The sequence below is a fragment of the Culex pipiens genome, chromosome 1, assembly GCF_016801865.2.
Source record: "Culex pipiens pallens isolate TS chromosome 1, TS_CPP_V2, whole genome shotgun sequence".
NCBI classification, from domain to species: domain Eukaryota; kingdom Metazoa; phylum Arthropoda; class Insecta; order Diptera; family Culicidae; genus Culex; species Culex pipiens.
The window spans coordinates 129,805,737-129,820,530 of NC_068937.1; the positions used below are offsets into that span (position 1 = coordinate 129,805,737).

General features: G+C 41.4%; 1 protein-coding gene and 1 long non-coding RNA gene across 2 annotated transcripts; both read right to left on the bottom strand.

The window, feature by feature from the left end:
- Positions 1 to 1,480: 1,480 nt before the first annotated feature.
- On the bottom strand, positions 1,481 to 3,046 carry LOC120421780 (uncharacterized). The gene is made up of 4 exons (XM_039585049.2): positions 2,651 to 3,046; positions 2,345 to 2,591; positions 2,165 to 2,281; positions 1,481 to 2,086 (listed from the first exon to the last, which is right to left on the bottom strand). Exons 1-4 carry the CDS (start codon positions 2,712 to 2,714, stop codon positions 1,492 to 1,494), a joined length of 1,023 nt encoding a protein of 340 aa, XP_039440983.1. The 5' UTR covers positions 2,715 to 3,046; the 3' UTR covers positions 1,481 to 1,491.
- Positions 3,047 to 5,603: 2,557 nt separating this feature from the next.
- On the bottom strand, positions 5,604 to 8,019 carry LOC128092542 (uncharacterized). Its single transcript, XR_008211862.1, has 3 exons — positions 7,393 to 8,019; positions 6,064 to 7,338; positions 5,604 to 6,000 (listed from the first exon to the last, which is right to left on the bottom strand). It is a non-coding gene; the product is annotated as an uncharacterized LOC128092542 (long non-coding RNA).
- Between the last annotated feature and the right edge of the window lie 6,775 nt (positions 8,020 to 14,794).

Sequence of the window (14,794 nt, forward strand, 5' to 3'; positions counted from 1 at the left end):
GATGAGCAATTTAGTACAGCTTTTAGTACAACAATATAAATAAATAATTTTCACCAAGAAATGGGTTAAAGGTGGTGAACACTGGAAGAATCAGCATAAAAATGGTCACAATATGTTTTGAGGCTAGTTTAATTTTTATGTTCGATACTGACAAATAGATATATAAAGGTGATTTGAATGGTTTTCTGTTAATTCCACTTCTAAAATCATTAAAATTAAGAGGTTCTTTGCCAAAAAAAAATTACCCTCGGATTTTTTGAGACATTTTTTGAAGCCAGGTGGTGAGACATAATCATTGAAAATTAAAAAATAAAATACATATTTTAGATTTCTTTTTAACGATGTATTACAACCATCAAGGATAGATCTAAAAGAGGATAGAACAAAAATATTTAAGAAGCAAAACTATTCTACTTTGTTGGATTTGCTTATGCTTCAAAGAATAAAAATTGTCACGATAATAATTCGTTAAGCCTGCCGAAACAAGGCAGAACAATTCCAAGCTCTCAGTGAGCTGATGATGAAGAACATCTACAACGGATAAGCTGCCTTGTGCAGCGAAGTTTTTCGACGTGAATAGACAAAACATACTGTGATTTAGTTTTAAGCATTTCTATTTCTATCCTTTTCCTTAGCAAATCTGGAAGGTTTTTTTTTTTTAATTTTTCCTTCTCTTGCCAAATCCATTGTTAGAATATCCAATTACATCAAAATGAATTATAGTTCAAATCATAGTTGAAAGGAACTCCAAAACTCTATTAGGTTATAAGAAATACGGAATTGTAAATTGATTATTTACTAATAAAATAAATTGAATTGAAAAATTGAATTGAATAATTCGTTAATAGTCATTTTTAAAGAATTCAAGCAAAAAAAAATGTAAATGGGTCAAAGCCAAAGTGTAAACAAACAGTCTGTCCTGCTTCCGTCAGTGGATGTTTACATTAGGAACGAGCAGGACATGCCCTTTGTTTACACTTCGGCTTTGGCCCATTTACATTGTTTTGCTTGAATTGTTTTGAAAGAATAGAAAATCTCAGAATATTTTTAGAAGTCAGACTTTTTCTTTTTAAAAGCACTGCTCATGTTTGAAAGAATGGAAAAATTCACAAAAATAATAAATCCATTAAGAATAGTTAGATTTTAAAGAATCAAAAATCTCTTAAAATATTATCCGAACTTAGACTTTTTTTTAAAGAACTGCTTATGTTTGAAATAAAACATTTTTTTTATGGAATGGAATACTCTCAAAAAATAAGAAAATAAATTCTACATAAATATTTTAGACGTCTGACTTCAACCTTTTGCCCTTTAGACGTTTTTTCCAATCGACTCATTTTTGACTTTTTGTTCATACGACCTTTTGTCCTTTCGACCTTCTATTGCACACACTCAACGTTACGCAACAAATTTAAATTGTGGGCAGGTGCTAATGGTTATAACAATGGGACATGGACCTTTTGATAAAGAAAACATCCCCTTTTGGCAGTCTCACACGTGTATTACCTTCTGTGAATCATTACCCTTGCCACTAATATCGACATTGCCTTCTTCGCCTTTCGCCTCCATCCCGCTCTGTTCTTCATCGCTCACAAACGCCGTGTTCACAATTCCCGACGGACAAGTTTCACTTCCGTTCCCACCACTGCTGGCACACTGTTCGGGTGTCGAAGTTGTTTCACCACTGACTAGATTGCTATCGACCTGCTGCGGTTCGTCAGCCCTCGAACCTTGCGCGTTGGTCGTTGACTCGGCTGTCAGAGTGGCGACTCTCGCGTTCGGATGGGGCAGTTCGGCCGAATACGGTGGCGGAAAGTCCACCATCGAGGTCACGTCCTCGTCGTAAGCGGGTGGTGGGTCCCCTATCCGGATTGTGACCGGTTCCGACTCTGATTGCGTTGGGTTGGTTTGCGTTTGCTGCTCCCGTTGGTGAAACTCGTAGTTGTGACGAGTTTCGTACTTTGGCGGCCGGTCACGTAGCCGGCGCAGGACTCGTATTTGTATCGAGGTCAGCGACACTCGGCTCAGGCTGGAGCGGTTCTGCAGGTCGCTCGAGAGGGTTTGTTGATTGTTGGAGCTGTTTGCGCTGTGCACAAGATAAGAATCGTTGTATTTATGGCACTTGATTTGGAGCATGTCAAGCCGAATTTTATTTTTCGCTTACCTTGACCTGGCGCGGAAAGTTTTGTACAGCAGAGTGGCAAGTGCAGCGATACCGATTACCATCGCTGTTGCCAATGCGACCTGGGCCGCGGTCAGGAAGAACAGGGAGTCCTGAGAACTGCATGAAAAAAGTTCATTATGAAATTTTGTCCTAACCATGACAGGAAAATTCAAATATTACATGCAATCCCCATTCTGATCCCTGAAGCAGCGCTGGCAATATCCGCGATAGCAGATCGATTCTCCTAGGCAGCAGTTAACGCATGGGTGACCTTCGCTCGGACATAGATGACACCGGCCATCTTCCAGGTTGTGCTCGAATCCTGATCTACAGTCACACGACATCATATCCACGCAAATCTGCGTAGTCGCATTGCACTGGAACTGACCACATGTAAACTGGTCATCGTGATTAGCAAAATCGAGATCTGTGAATTTGCAAGAATGTATTGAAATCGCTCACTACACTGTACCATGTGGAAATTACCAGCAGCTGTGCAAGAAACAATGACTGCAATGATACACAGTTGATAAGCTAAGGCACCGAACATGGTTGAAACGACACTTGAACTACCGAAACATGTTTTTTAGAGTATTGATTTCAAATGACTATCTCCACAAAATTAACCGTTTAAAGCGACGAAAGATAAGGGCACTGATAACGATTCCTATTTTTCAATCAACTTTTAGTGCAATCAAATAGACACATCATCTAAGATTACTCCTGCATTTAATCGCAATAAATCACATTCACGTCAAAGCCGTCTCAATAAAAATTCAAATTACAAATATCACACGTCAGAACTCGCGCTCATCTGTGCCGGCCCAATCTGAAATGGGTATCGCGGTGATGGACGGCCCGATTCGAACTGTATCGTCGTCTAGTGTCCCCATGGTAAACCCCAAAGGTCGCTTATCAGAAGCGCGGTTCGGAAAAACTCATTCGCTGTTTACGGTTCTGATAAGATAACGCGCGGGGTTGGCTTGCTGTGCAGCACACCATCATCAGAGCCACCTTTCTCGCGTGGGTCGGTATCTTCGGTGCTTGCTAGCCTATACCTTTCTTATCGCAAACAACAAGTTGTCGATTGGTTGGGGCGGTATGTTTTGCACGATAAAATGACCGTTTGGGTGTATTGTTTGTGTGAATTAAAACTAAGAAAGGGGGACAGCCGAGGCATGAATGCCTCCTTATGCAATGTGGACATTAATTAGGTCATGGAGAGAGCTTGCATAATTTCGGTTTTCACATATCATTTACTTTAGAATAGATAACTATCGCCATATCAAATCAATCAAGAAGGTGTTTACAAAAGGTACTGAGCGGAAATTATTTCCACTTCAACTAGATTGTAAATATTTTGCAATCAAACCCGGTTGTAAATATGACTCTTTTGTTTGGGTAAACAAAAGGAAAAAAAACTATATGAAGTTCTTGACAAACTACAATCGTCATCAAACAGGAACATTAATAAAACAAGTTATTATCTCGTGTTTGGTTTGTATCTGAATATATATCTGAAAAAAAAGTATTGCAACTTTGCATGTGATTAGCAACATTCAAGCTTATGCTTCACCTTGAATCGATATTGTGCAGAAACATTGTTGGCCGGTTTTATCAAAACAAAAAGCTAAGTTTTCTAAGCGGAATTACTCTTTGTACGACTACTTAAGGGTAAAACTGCGTTTTAATTCAAATTTAAACAAGTTGATCAAATAGATTTTTGACTAAAGGGCTCTTTTTTGGCAGCTCTTTGATCCCGTTGATCCATAGAAACAATGTTGATTTGACAGTGAGTCAACAAATTTAGTGTTTCAAAAACAAAGTTTTTTATTGGTGTACATTAGGGTAACTCAGTGTGGCCACTCAAATCCCATTTTCAAACTCCCGACTTTTTCCGACTATTCCAGATACTCAAATAATAGGCATTATCTAAAAAATAGTTTCAAACTCAAACGAAAAGTCAATATCAACCATCGAAAAAAAATCTAAATGAATTCAAAAAAAATAAACTATTGACAATTTTTGTAAAAACAGAAAAAACAAATTCACAAATAAAAAAATATTATTTTGATTCAGAGTAGAAACAATACTTATTATTTCAATGTTGATTTTCAAGATAGGCAAACGTATAGTTTTTGATACTCAGTTTCAACTGGATATGGCAAAAAGTTAAAGATAAGTGAATATAAATTTTACTTCTTTCTATTTATTTTATTTTGAATCAAAAAACGCTTAAAACATTGCCAAATTTAAGTTGGAATCTTTTATCAAATATTCAATCAATGCAATGTGACAAAATGAAGTAGAATCATAACTTTACGATTGCCATAATCGTTAAAATTAGACTCTATTTTTATATAAGTTTTTCATCAACATTGTTGTTGTTTTAAATTAGATGGTTACCTTTTGTTAAGTAAACAAAAAATGATAAAAATCTTTGGACTCATATTTTTTTTAAGTCTGCGTCCAATATTTATTGGGATTCTTTATGTCCCCTTTCAAATGTAGCCCCAGAAATAGTCTTTCTCAAATAGATTGAAATAGTGAAAGAAACCTTAAATTTAAAATAATTTTCTACATTTCAAGCAAGTATGCGTGGGATTCCCGACTTTTCTCGACTTTTGACGAAAAATCACAAATTCCCGACATTTTCCGAATTTTGCAATATTTTGGCGAATTCCCGTCTTTTTCCCGATTTCCCGACTTCAGTGACCACCCTGGCTAACTACAGAAAAAAATATTCTAGGGACAGTCTCTGGCTCGATTCCTTAGGCAAAATAAAAATATGCTAAAATATACAAATTTTTAGTAACATCGGTTCAGGTTGAAGATTTGCTGTAGAACGTAAATGTTTTTTTTTTCCATAAAATTATTTTTATTAGGTCCTTTTCGGTACTGGGACCTGGTTAGAACCGAGTCGGCTTTTGTAATTACATTGTACTTAATGCTAAGAGTAATTACAGAACGTAAATGTTGGTGAAACAAACCTTTTCATACAAAATCGATTTTAAATCGATAGTAACTTTTCAGGATCAACTCGGACCGCTTTGCACTCTTGGACAAAATTGTTGAGCGTTTAATTTCAGGCATCTTAAAAAATTATCAAACATAACTGCAAAGTGCGTATTTTTATGCATTGCATTTTTGCTTATCTTACCAAACCACATTCACCGTGCATACAATGCAAATCAAAAACATCGCATTTGTACTAAAACATCGTTCCCTCTCGCTCGCCCAGTAAGAAATACGGGGCCGATCGGGTCTGATCGTCAGAGCGACGATCAGGCCTACAGGGGCCGATGCGGGTCTGATTTTGAGACACGCATCAGACCCGAATCAAGGTATTTTGCACCCGAAACGTCAACCTGTCAAGGTTGTTCGAACATCGCAAGAGGCCTACGTGCGGGGGCGATGTAAGAACGACGTAAAGGTGAAAAATCGGGCGCGTATCAACCTCTTTTTTGTGGTCTTCTTCTTGTTTTTCTTTCATCTGTCATTTGATTTGTTGATATTAAAACTGTAATTTTCTCGTTTCCATTTGTTTATTTTCATAAAATAACAAGTTTATTGAATCACAAACACATCGATTCACCGGTGAGACCATCAGGCCTGCGGGGACCGACTACGGTTAATCTGGACCTGTATGCGTTGTGCAGCAATTCATCCCGTCGTTCCAAGGGCAATGGCATGGCGGGAACCGTCTGACGAACCTGGTCCGTGCTGCGTCGTTCCGTGGGGATTTGCATGGCGTCGAACCTGTTCCGTGGTGCGTCTTTACGAAGGAATTTCTAGCGGGATGGCCTTCCCGCGTGGCAATTTTGGATTACATGAACCTGAAAGGAAATAAAAAAAACTAATTATTGCACTGAAACAAGCTAACTGTACAAGTAAATTACCGAAAAATTACTGGCATTGCACCCTCCTCGAACTCGCCCCATGAACCGCGGATCGTACTGCTGCACAAACGGAATACTATTGTACTGCTTCTGCTACAGGGCCGGTGGACCATGGTTGCTGGCAGTGCTGCGACTATTAGTATGTTCTCGACCACAGAAGTTCGATCTGTTGTTCCTCAAGAGCGTCCTTGTCCGGTGAAGACCCCGGTCCTCCGTCTTCACCCTTCTTGCTCTTCATCTTTTGCAGCTTCCTGGCAGCGGCATGTTTGCGTTCCATCTCCCATCGCTGGTACTCCTCGCAACGCAACATGAGACATTCCTTGGTCTCGGCGACCAGTCCTCGACATCCGACGCCGACGTGGCCATTCTGTTGCGACGATTTACGCTCCAGTCGGTCCTGCTCGCGTTCCACTTCGCGACCCCAAGCCATGCGCTTGTCCTCTTGCCTTTGTGAAATTGGTGATGATTCGTACCACCGCCGCTGCCACCCGAGACGCAGCTACTGTTGTATCCGTCTCCACCGCCACTGTTGCTTCGCACTCCACGATTGCCTCGGTTTTCGTTAATCAGTCCCGCCGAACGTGGACCGTCCAACGAAGGCGATCCGGAACTTCCACCTGCGCCTCCGCTGCCACGATACATGAACGGCATCAGCGCCAGAACTGCGGCGGTGTCGGAGCTTGCTGATGTTGGTGGCCTGGGCCCGCTTGGTTGCTATTTGGCCCGTTCATACCGGCGGCGTTGCCAGCGTTGCCGCTGCGTTTTGGTTGACCAATATCAGATTGAACTCTTCGTACTCATTCTTGACTTCGTCGTTCCCGCTCTGTCGTTGTCGTTAACAGTTGTTGAAGTGGTTCAGGAAATTTTTGTTGTGGTTCTGGTTTTCGGTTCATGCAAGTATCCGTCGTATTCGTCCTCTTTGAACCGATGCCCACCCGACGTTTTACTGGTAAATGTTGAAGCTTCCGAACGACCCAAAACTATTGAGATGGAAGAGGGAAACGTTTGCTGGATGGGAATATATCAAGATCATTATTCTACCTGTCCTTCAGAGGCTGATTCCGCTGCCACCTAAGCCACCTCCGAGGAGGAGGAGGAGGAGGACGTAAACCGTGTTGTAATCGTCGTGGCTATTCCGGCATGACTGTTAGAGATAATGGGTTCGTTTCCCCCGTTCACATCTAGCCTGGTTGGCTGCAGGGGTTGCGCCGTGCTGCTCTCTGGACATCCATTTCTTGCCGGAGGATGCATAGGAGCCAGACCGGGTTTTAAGCGCTGTGGAAATTAATCAAATGTATTTATGTTTTTAATTACCAGCTGCTAACTTACCGCTAGTAACCTCTTCACCGGTTCCATCGCCTTGCCGGGACGGGACACGACTTGCATTTGCTGTTCAGTGAGCCTGTTCCTGCTCTCCGATGGGCTTCGCTGCAAACTCATTGAGGCAGACTTGCTTGCTGCATCGGCCTACTATTAAAACGACAGCAATTTCGTTCCGACATCCAGTCCAGTCATCGCAAGTCCAATGTGGTTAATATTTCTCGGTCGGAACATGACCAGGTAGGGCCTTAACAGTCCCTCGAGCCTGTTCCGATCAGCGTCGTTAAGAGGATATGTACTTGCAGGGCCATGAATGAGCTAGGAATCTGGACCAGTTCCGGTTGTTCTGAACGAGGACACGTTTGTTAATCATCTCACCCGTTGTTCCAAGGACATTCGTAGGGCTATGACTGTCTTTTTACTTTGTTCCTCTGCAGTATTTTAGCGAGGGCACATGCATCTCCAGGTCAGGTCAGGTTCGTCACGATGAGCGTGGCCGTGGAGGATTCGGATCGTGCTTAAAAAGGAACCGCCGCCAGGAAATTTGTGTTTTTGCGAACGACCGAGTGATATGAAGCATGCCGTCCCTGGTTACCTGTTCGATTCGACCGGGTGTTGAGTGAGGCCGGATTCCGGGGTCAGGACTGGATGTGATGTTGATGTATTGATTGACGCCCGGGGATGTACTTCATGGTTGGAATAGACTGATAAAGTCCCGGAAGTCAAAGTCAGTATTCTGCGTGTCAGGCTTATTTCGACTACGCTGGTTTCTGCGCCCAGTTTCGCTGCTTTGGTGGGAGTGGGGGGCGCAACGGAAGTGTTCTTCCCTTCCTTCATCATCTACTATCGACCGCCTTCACGGAACCATCATTCGCAGCAACACTTTTACGGCGAGTCATACACAGTGTGGCGACCGGTGACGTCTGGAGCGTAACGGGAGTGTCCTGCGATTCCACACTCGACTCGGTTCCAGTGCCAGTGCGTTCCAGCTTGAGGACACTTTTGTCGGACGCATTCTTCGGCGTCCTGGCCCGATGGAAGTGTTCTGGTTGATCGATCTACGTCGCAGGTAGCTTAAACAGCCGCCCAAATGATGATGCACCGTTGTGTTAGGCGGATTGGCCACAATAGAACAGGTCGCCGGGCGCAAATCCTGAGCCAACTGAATTTCCTACTTTACGCCACTTTACTTGACCTAGAAAAGAAGAAAGGCTAGTTGGATTTGGGAGATTCAAAAGAAAAACATATACCTGTGTTCCTGCAGCACCGGTTCCGCTTCTACTGACCGACGCTTGGTCACTTCCCAAGTGGCCCACTACGAGGCCTGCGTGTCTGCATGCCAATCCGTCGTGCGTATTCATGATTGTCCTGCCGGGGGTAAACAATCCGTCCAACTTTGTAACTGTGGGTAAAAAATGCAAAAGAAAAATCTTTGGTTAAATATGCCAGTTTTAGAACCACCATCACGATGACTAATGTACATACCAGAACCAGTCTCGGCTTATTAGGAGCTAACCGCGTTGCGTTCATCGAGGAGATTTACAAGGTCAAAGCCATCCCGCGAACCATTTACAGGTTGAACCGGGCCACAACGGAACATATCTGTAAAATAAAATGATAGAGAAAAGTAATCAATGTTATCATATTATAAAAGATCATTCAGATTATTATTTACCGCTGGCCAAGGCTGGTGGCTTGTCTGTCCGTTGGACCGGTCACGGCCATCAATCAACCAGAAGCTTTACGACACGGGTAGGGCGTCTTGCCGTTTGGCCAACGAAAACTACGTGGAAACAAATACAAATCGAAAGCTAAAAACCGGCACGAGCATCAACACGCCGGAAGTGAAATCCAACCGGATAGCAGGAACTAGGCAACGAGTGCTTTTTGAAGCCGATCGTGGTTCCGCTTGATCTTTGGCTGTATCGGCGTGGTTGGTTTATCCATGAAGCCGGCATTGATGTTGTTCCCCGTCGAGTTCAGCAGACCACCTTCCGGCGGTTTGAATGGCTCAGATCACCAACCCCGACCTTGGTCATGTTCTTGCGCAGGTCCTTTACATTGTTGGTAAGAAACTTGTATCACTCAGGTTAACCCGCACTTCGTTCTGCAGCCGCTGGCCATTTCCGACAACCGGATCCTGGGTCAGATCCGGTCATTTTCTACCATCCTCTCCGGGATACTGGAACTGACACAAAAAACATTGATTATTTGATTGGATTGTTTAAAACTTTACAAAACTTACCAGAAGATGCAAATAAAACGTGTTTGCCGACCAAAACACTCGTTTGACAGTTCCAACGAAAATCCGAAACCGTGCACGAAGGAGATAGAATGACAATCGAAACTTCGACGAAAAATTAAATAATACCGTCTCTGTCTCTCTAACGCGCAGCATACCAATTCATCGAACTAGCCGAAAAACATCGTTGCCTTACAAAACATCGTGGGTTTACGGACTTTCGATCTGGGTCCCTCTGCCACCACATCTGTCAAACGCGTCTAATGTTTCTCTTTTTTGACGTAGACTTACGTCTTTGTCGAAGGTACTGGGGTGTCATTCCAAAAAACCCGGGCCGAAGGCCCTGGAATATTGCGTCATCCGTCAATCGCTTATATCTTCCTTCCCTCAAATCGAATCGGCACGATTTTGGTTCCATTCGATTCGAAAATTATTCAGCAATTTGCTATAAAACTTTCATTGTTGGCAAAATAGTTTTACTATTGAAACAATTGAATGTTTTAAAATGTTTTCAAAAAGCAGAGATTTTGCAAGCAAAATGAGCGCTTCCCACTCACGGACGGGAATGTCAAGTACCTATTTTGAGGGGAAAATCATCCGAGCAACGCGACCGACTGTCGGTCGCGAAAAAGGAGGGGAAGTAGCAGACCGGAATCATATATAAGAACGCGCGCTCAGCCTATTCTATCATTCACGTCTCAGACGTCGGACCGGCAGCAGCAGCAGGAAAGCTCAGCCCAGAGCAGCAGCAGCAGGAGAGAGAGGGACCAGAACTGCAAAAGAAGTGCGCATCGCCTTCTCGTCGTCACCGTCAGCCAGATGCCTCTCGATGGCCGGACCGTTTGGATCGTCCCACCCGGGACGAGGCAGCAACAAGATGGGGCGCGCGCTTGCTCCTTCTCGCCGAAAAGTTGCCTCTCGTGGGTCAAGCCGTGGTTGTGAAACTTCCATATTCTAGTTGTTAAACTTTCCAACTCTTCGGAGTTCCCTCACTTCCCATCCCTCGTCCCACCCGGGGCGAGGCAGCGCAATGAATAATTACAGTTTAAATTTCAGGAACAAATTTTGGTTTTCGGGGGCGACGGTCTGCACAGCTTTCTGAGGCTGCTCTCGCCCCCAACTCCTAAAAACCCGGGCCGAAGGCCCTGGAATACTGCGTCATCCGTCAAACGCTTATATCTTCCTTCCCTCTAATTGAATTGACACGATTTACTTCTGGGGTGACGGATTGCACAGCTTTCTGAGGCTGCCCTCCCCCTCATTCTGCTACCAAACATTCACTCGATTCGCGAAAAAATCGTTTTTCGTTCTTCTCTTTCCTTCCTCCATTCGATGTTGTCTAGTCAAAGATTTATCAACACATTCAAAGTATGTTAACATGGTAGCTGCGGTTTTGTTCGCATTAGATTTGCCATCTCTTTCTAGTAAAAGTCAATTCGAATCGTATATAAATTCTGTTTCAACAACCGGTACGTACACGGTCCGACTGAATTTACCGATCGCATTCACGATCTTATTCCGTTAATGTATTTCAAGTGTCTAGCTAATTCATCAAAATTAAGAAATGGTTCACATATCAAAACTTTACGTAGTCTACGCCATTCCGGTTATGTCTGTGACATAACTACTTTGACTTTTTTTTGTGTGTTTCGCTTTTTGCTTCACTTTCCATCCAACCCAGCTTTGATTCACGCCACAGAGTCCGAGAGTTTGTCGTCCGTCGCGCAAGGAGAGATCGCGTTTCACCCGCTGCAAAACTTTAGTGTCGTCAATAAAATTGAGGCAAAATTTCGCGTTTTTCAAGTGTAATTCGTGTGCGAGCGGTTCCGGAAACGGTGTTTACGGCGCGGAACGCTCCAGAATCGACGGGAAAGTGAGCGAAAAAGAACAGTGCCCTCGCTCCGGATTGGATAACTCCAGGCAGCGTCCCCCCTTCCGGCCGTACCCGGTCCCCCCCGGGTGGACAAACCAACAAGATTGTGGGTGGAAGCAACAGCAGCAGCAATAAGTGCAACACTTTGTACTCCCCGGAGTCGTGACTCCAGAGGGCGAGCCCGGGGAAAGGTTTGGGTTTGTGCATTCCGAAGCAGCAGCCAGCAAAAGTTGGGGGAAAAAGTTTGCCGCGGCTGAGCAGCGCGCTGCCAGGGCTGGGAACCGAAGAGAGAGTTTCTCCTCCGAACCATCATCATCATCAACGGCAGCAGCCAGCGTCATTGAAAGGCATTCATTCACACATTTTTTTTTTATATATATTTCTTATGTTTGTTACTGACGACTGTGCTTAAGAGAAAACACAACACACGAAAACGCGAAAAAAATAAAAACGGCGGAGAAATAAGTATCTGAAAAAAAAGATCAAGTTTGATGTGAGAAGTGTGTTGTGCAAGTGTGTGTTGTAAGTGTGCATGGGGGAGGATTTGGTAAATAAATAGTGTGTGTGTGTGTTTGAAACAAAGTGCATCGTGTATCCAAAAAAGTAAGCCGATTGCATATGAAAATGATTTAAAGAATGCAATTCAAACACCAAGATTGATTGGGATTGCAGTTTGAAATCTGGTGCACAGCGACATCGATGGATTGTTGGATTTCATCAGGCAAGTGTTGAATGTTACATACAGTTTATAATAATATATTTTGTCCGTACTCACCATCATGACTGGAGCAACATTTGAAAAGGGCGCATAAGCATTAACTATTTTACAATTTCCCAGATAAATGGTGACTATACTACAAAACCTGCAGTGTTGAAACTATTATTTAACACTTCGTGTTTTGTGAAATAGATAATGTTATATAACTTCCAGGCTTGAATATCAAGCCTAATTCATAATATTTAGGTTGAAGATCAAAAATATGGTGGTCACCAGCCATCAAAAGACAGGAAGGCCACCATATTTTGAATTTAAAATTGCCGGTTTTTTTCTCGAGACAGAAAGGAATTTTTACATCATATTAAAATATTTTTTAATCTGACCACTTTGAATCAACATACTTTTCAATTGCATACATTTGGTACGGATTTTTTGTTAAATATCTAGAGTTTTTTTTTATAAAAAAAACTGGATATTTTCATTTCTTAGGAGAGTTTTCTAAAGGTCACAGGTACTAGTAGTTTTTGATCGAATCCTTGAAGACCGATCCCGAACAAAATTAAGTGAGTATTTTTTTACCAAAAATGCAAGGCTGTTATTCGATAAAATTATCGTCGATAATATTCTCGGCTAACGATAACGATAATGGTGATCTATCGTTATCTTTATCGTTATTTCGATAGTTCGATCTTATCGCCGAAAATAGACTATACATCATTTTTCAATCTTTCATAAATCGACTTAAGAGGCAGTATTTGTAGATTCTGCTCGGTTTGTTCTAGAGGTCGTATCGAGGTGCTCCGATTTGGATGAAACTTTCAGGGTTTGTTTGTCTATACATGAGATGAACTCATGCCAAATATGAGCCCTCTACGACAAAGGGAAGTGGGGTAAAACGGGCTTTGAAGATTGAGGTCGAAAAAACATAAAAATCTTAAAATTGCTCGCATTTCCGTAAAACTTCATCAATTCCAACTCTCTTAGATGCATTTGAAAGGTCATTTGAAGCCCTTCAAAATGTGCTATAGACATCCAGGATTGGTTTGACTTTTTCTCATAGCTTTTGCAAATAACTGTTAAAAATGGATTTTTTTAAAACCTTAATAACTTTTTGCAACAGCCTCCAACACCCATACTCCTATAGGTCAAAAGTTAGGGAATTTCATGGACTATAAGCCTACGGAAATAACTTTTTGGCCAATCGCAGTTTTTCTCATAGTTTTTCGATTTTTCTATAACAAACATTTTACAACGTTAGTTTCTGCCCTGTAGGCCGTCATAGCGGCACTTTTTGGTCTCAATTTTGTCATATTCGGAATCTTCGGACAATTTCACGTAAGTTAGAAGTATTGGAGTTGTAAATTTGATTTAAAAAATAATTAAATAAATCATTATTGAAAAAAGAAATAGATCTTATTCACCCTGTGATCAATACGTCAAATGCTGTATCAAGTAGGCGAATATACGTTTAACCCCTAATCCGACAAAATGTAAAAAAATATTTTAATTCATTCTAAATGGATTTTTTTCCAATAAAATTTACAACTCCAATACTTCTAACTTACGTAAAATTGTCCGAGGATTCCGAATATGACAAAATTGAGACCAAAAAATGACGCTTAGACGGTCTACAGGACAAAAACTAACGTTGTAGAATGTTTGTTATAGAAAAATCGAAAAACTATGAGAAAAACCGCGATTGGCCAAAAAGTTAATACCGTAGGCTTATAGTTCATGAAATTCCCCAACTTTTGACCTATAGGAGTATGGGTGTTGGAGGCTGTTGCAAAAAGTTATTAAGGTTTTAAAAAAATCCATTTTTAACAGTTATTTGCAAAAGCTTTGAGAAAAAGTCAAACCAATCCTGGATGTCTATAGCACATTTTGAAGGGCTTCAAAAGACCCTTCAAAAGCATCTAAGAGAGTTGGAATTGATGAAGTTTTACGGAAATGCGAGCAATTTTAAGATTTTTCATGTTTTTTGGACCTCAAACTTCAATGCCCGTTTTAATTCAACCATGTCATGTTAATTTATCAATGCTTTGACTAAGAATTATTTTTTGAAAATGTAGTACCTAAGTTTCGAAGTATACTAACTCAAAATTGTTCACAAAATAATTTTCCGTAAGAACTCAAATATTCAAAAATTTGCAATATGGGTATCAAACGAAGCGAAATTTTGTTTGATTGTAACAATGAATTAATGAAAGTAGGTATTTTTCCCCTGAATTTCACGTATTTTCCCAAACTTGAAATAAAATTTGCAACGGCCTAAAAGAAATTAATATACAAATAAAAAACAGATATTTTTTTCCAAACGCTTGACAAAAAAAATATGGTATTGTACATTCATTTATGAATTATCAATTTACGAAATTTGATTCTGACAATTGATATGAGCAACTCTATCTATGAAATCTCTATGAAATCGGCCGATTTCGACAATTTTTATGATTTGTATTTTTTTATTTGGCTCAAACTATGTGGGGGCCTTCTCTATGAACAAATAATCTATTTTAAGTCATTGGTTCACCCATACAAGTCTCCATACAATTTTGGCTGCTGTCCATACAAAAAT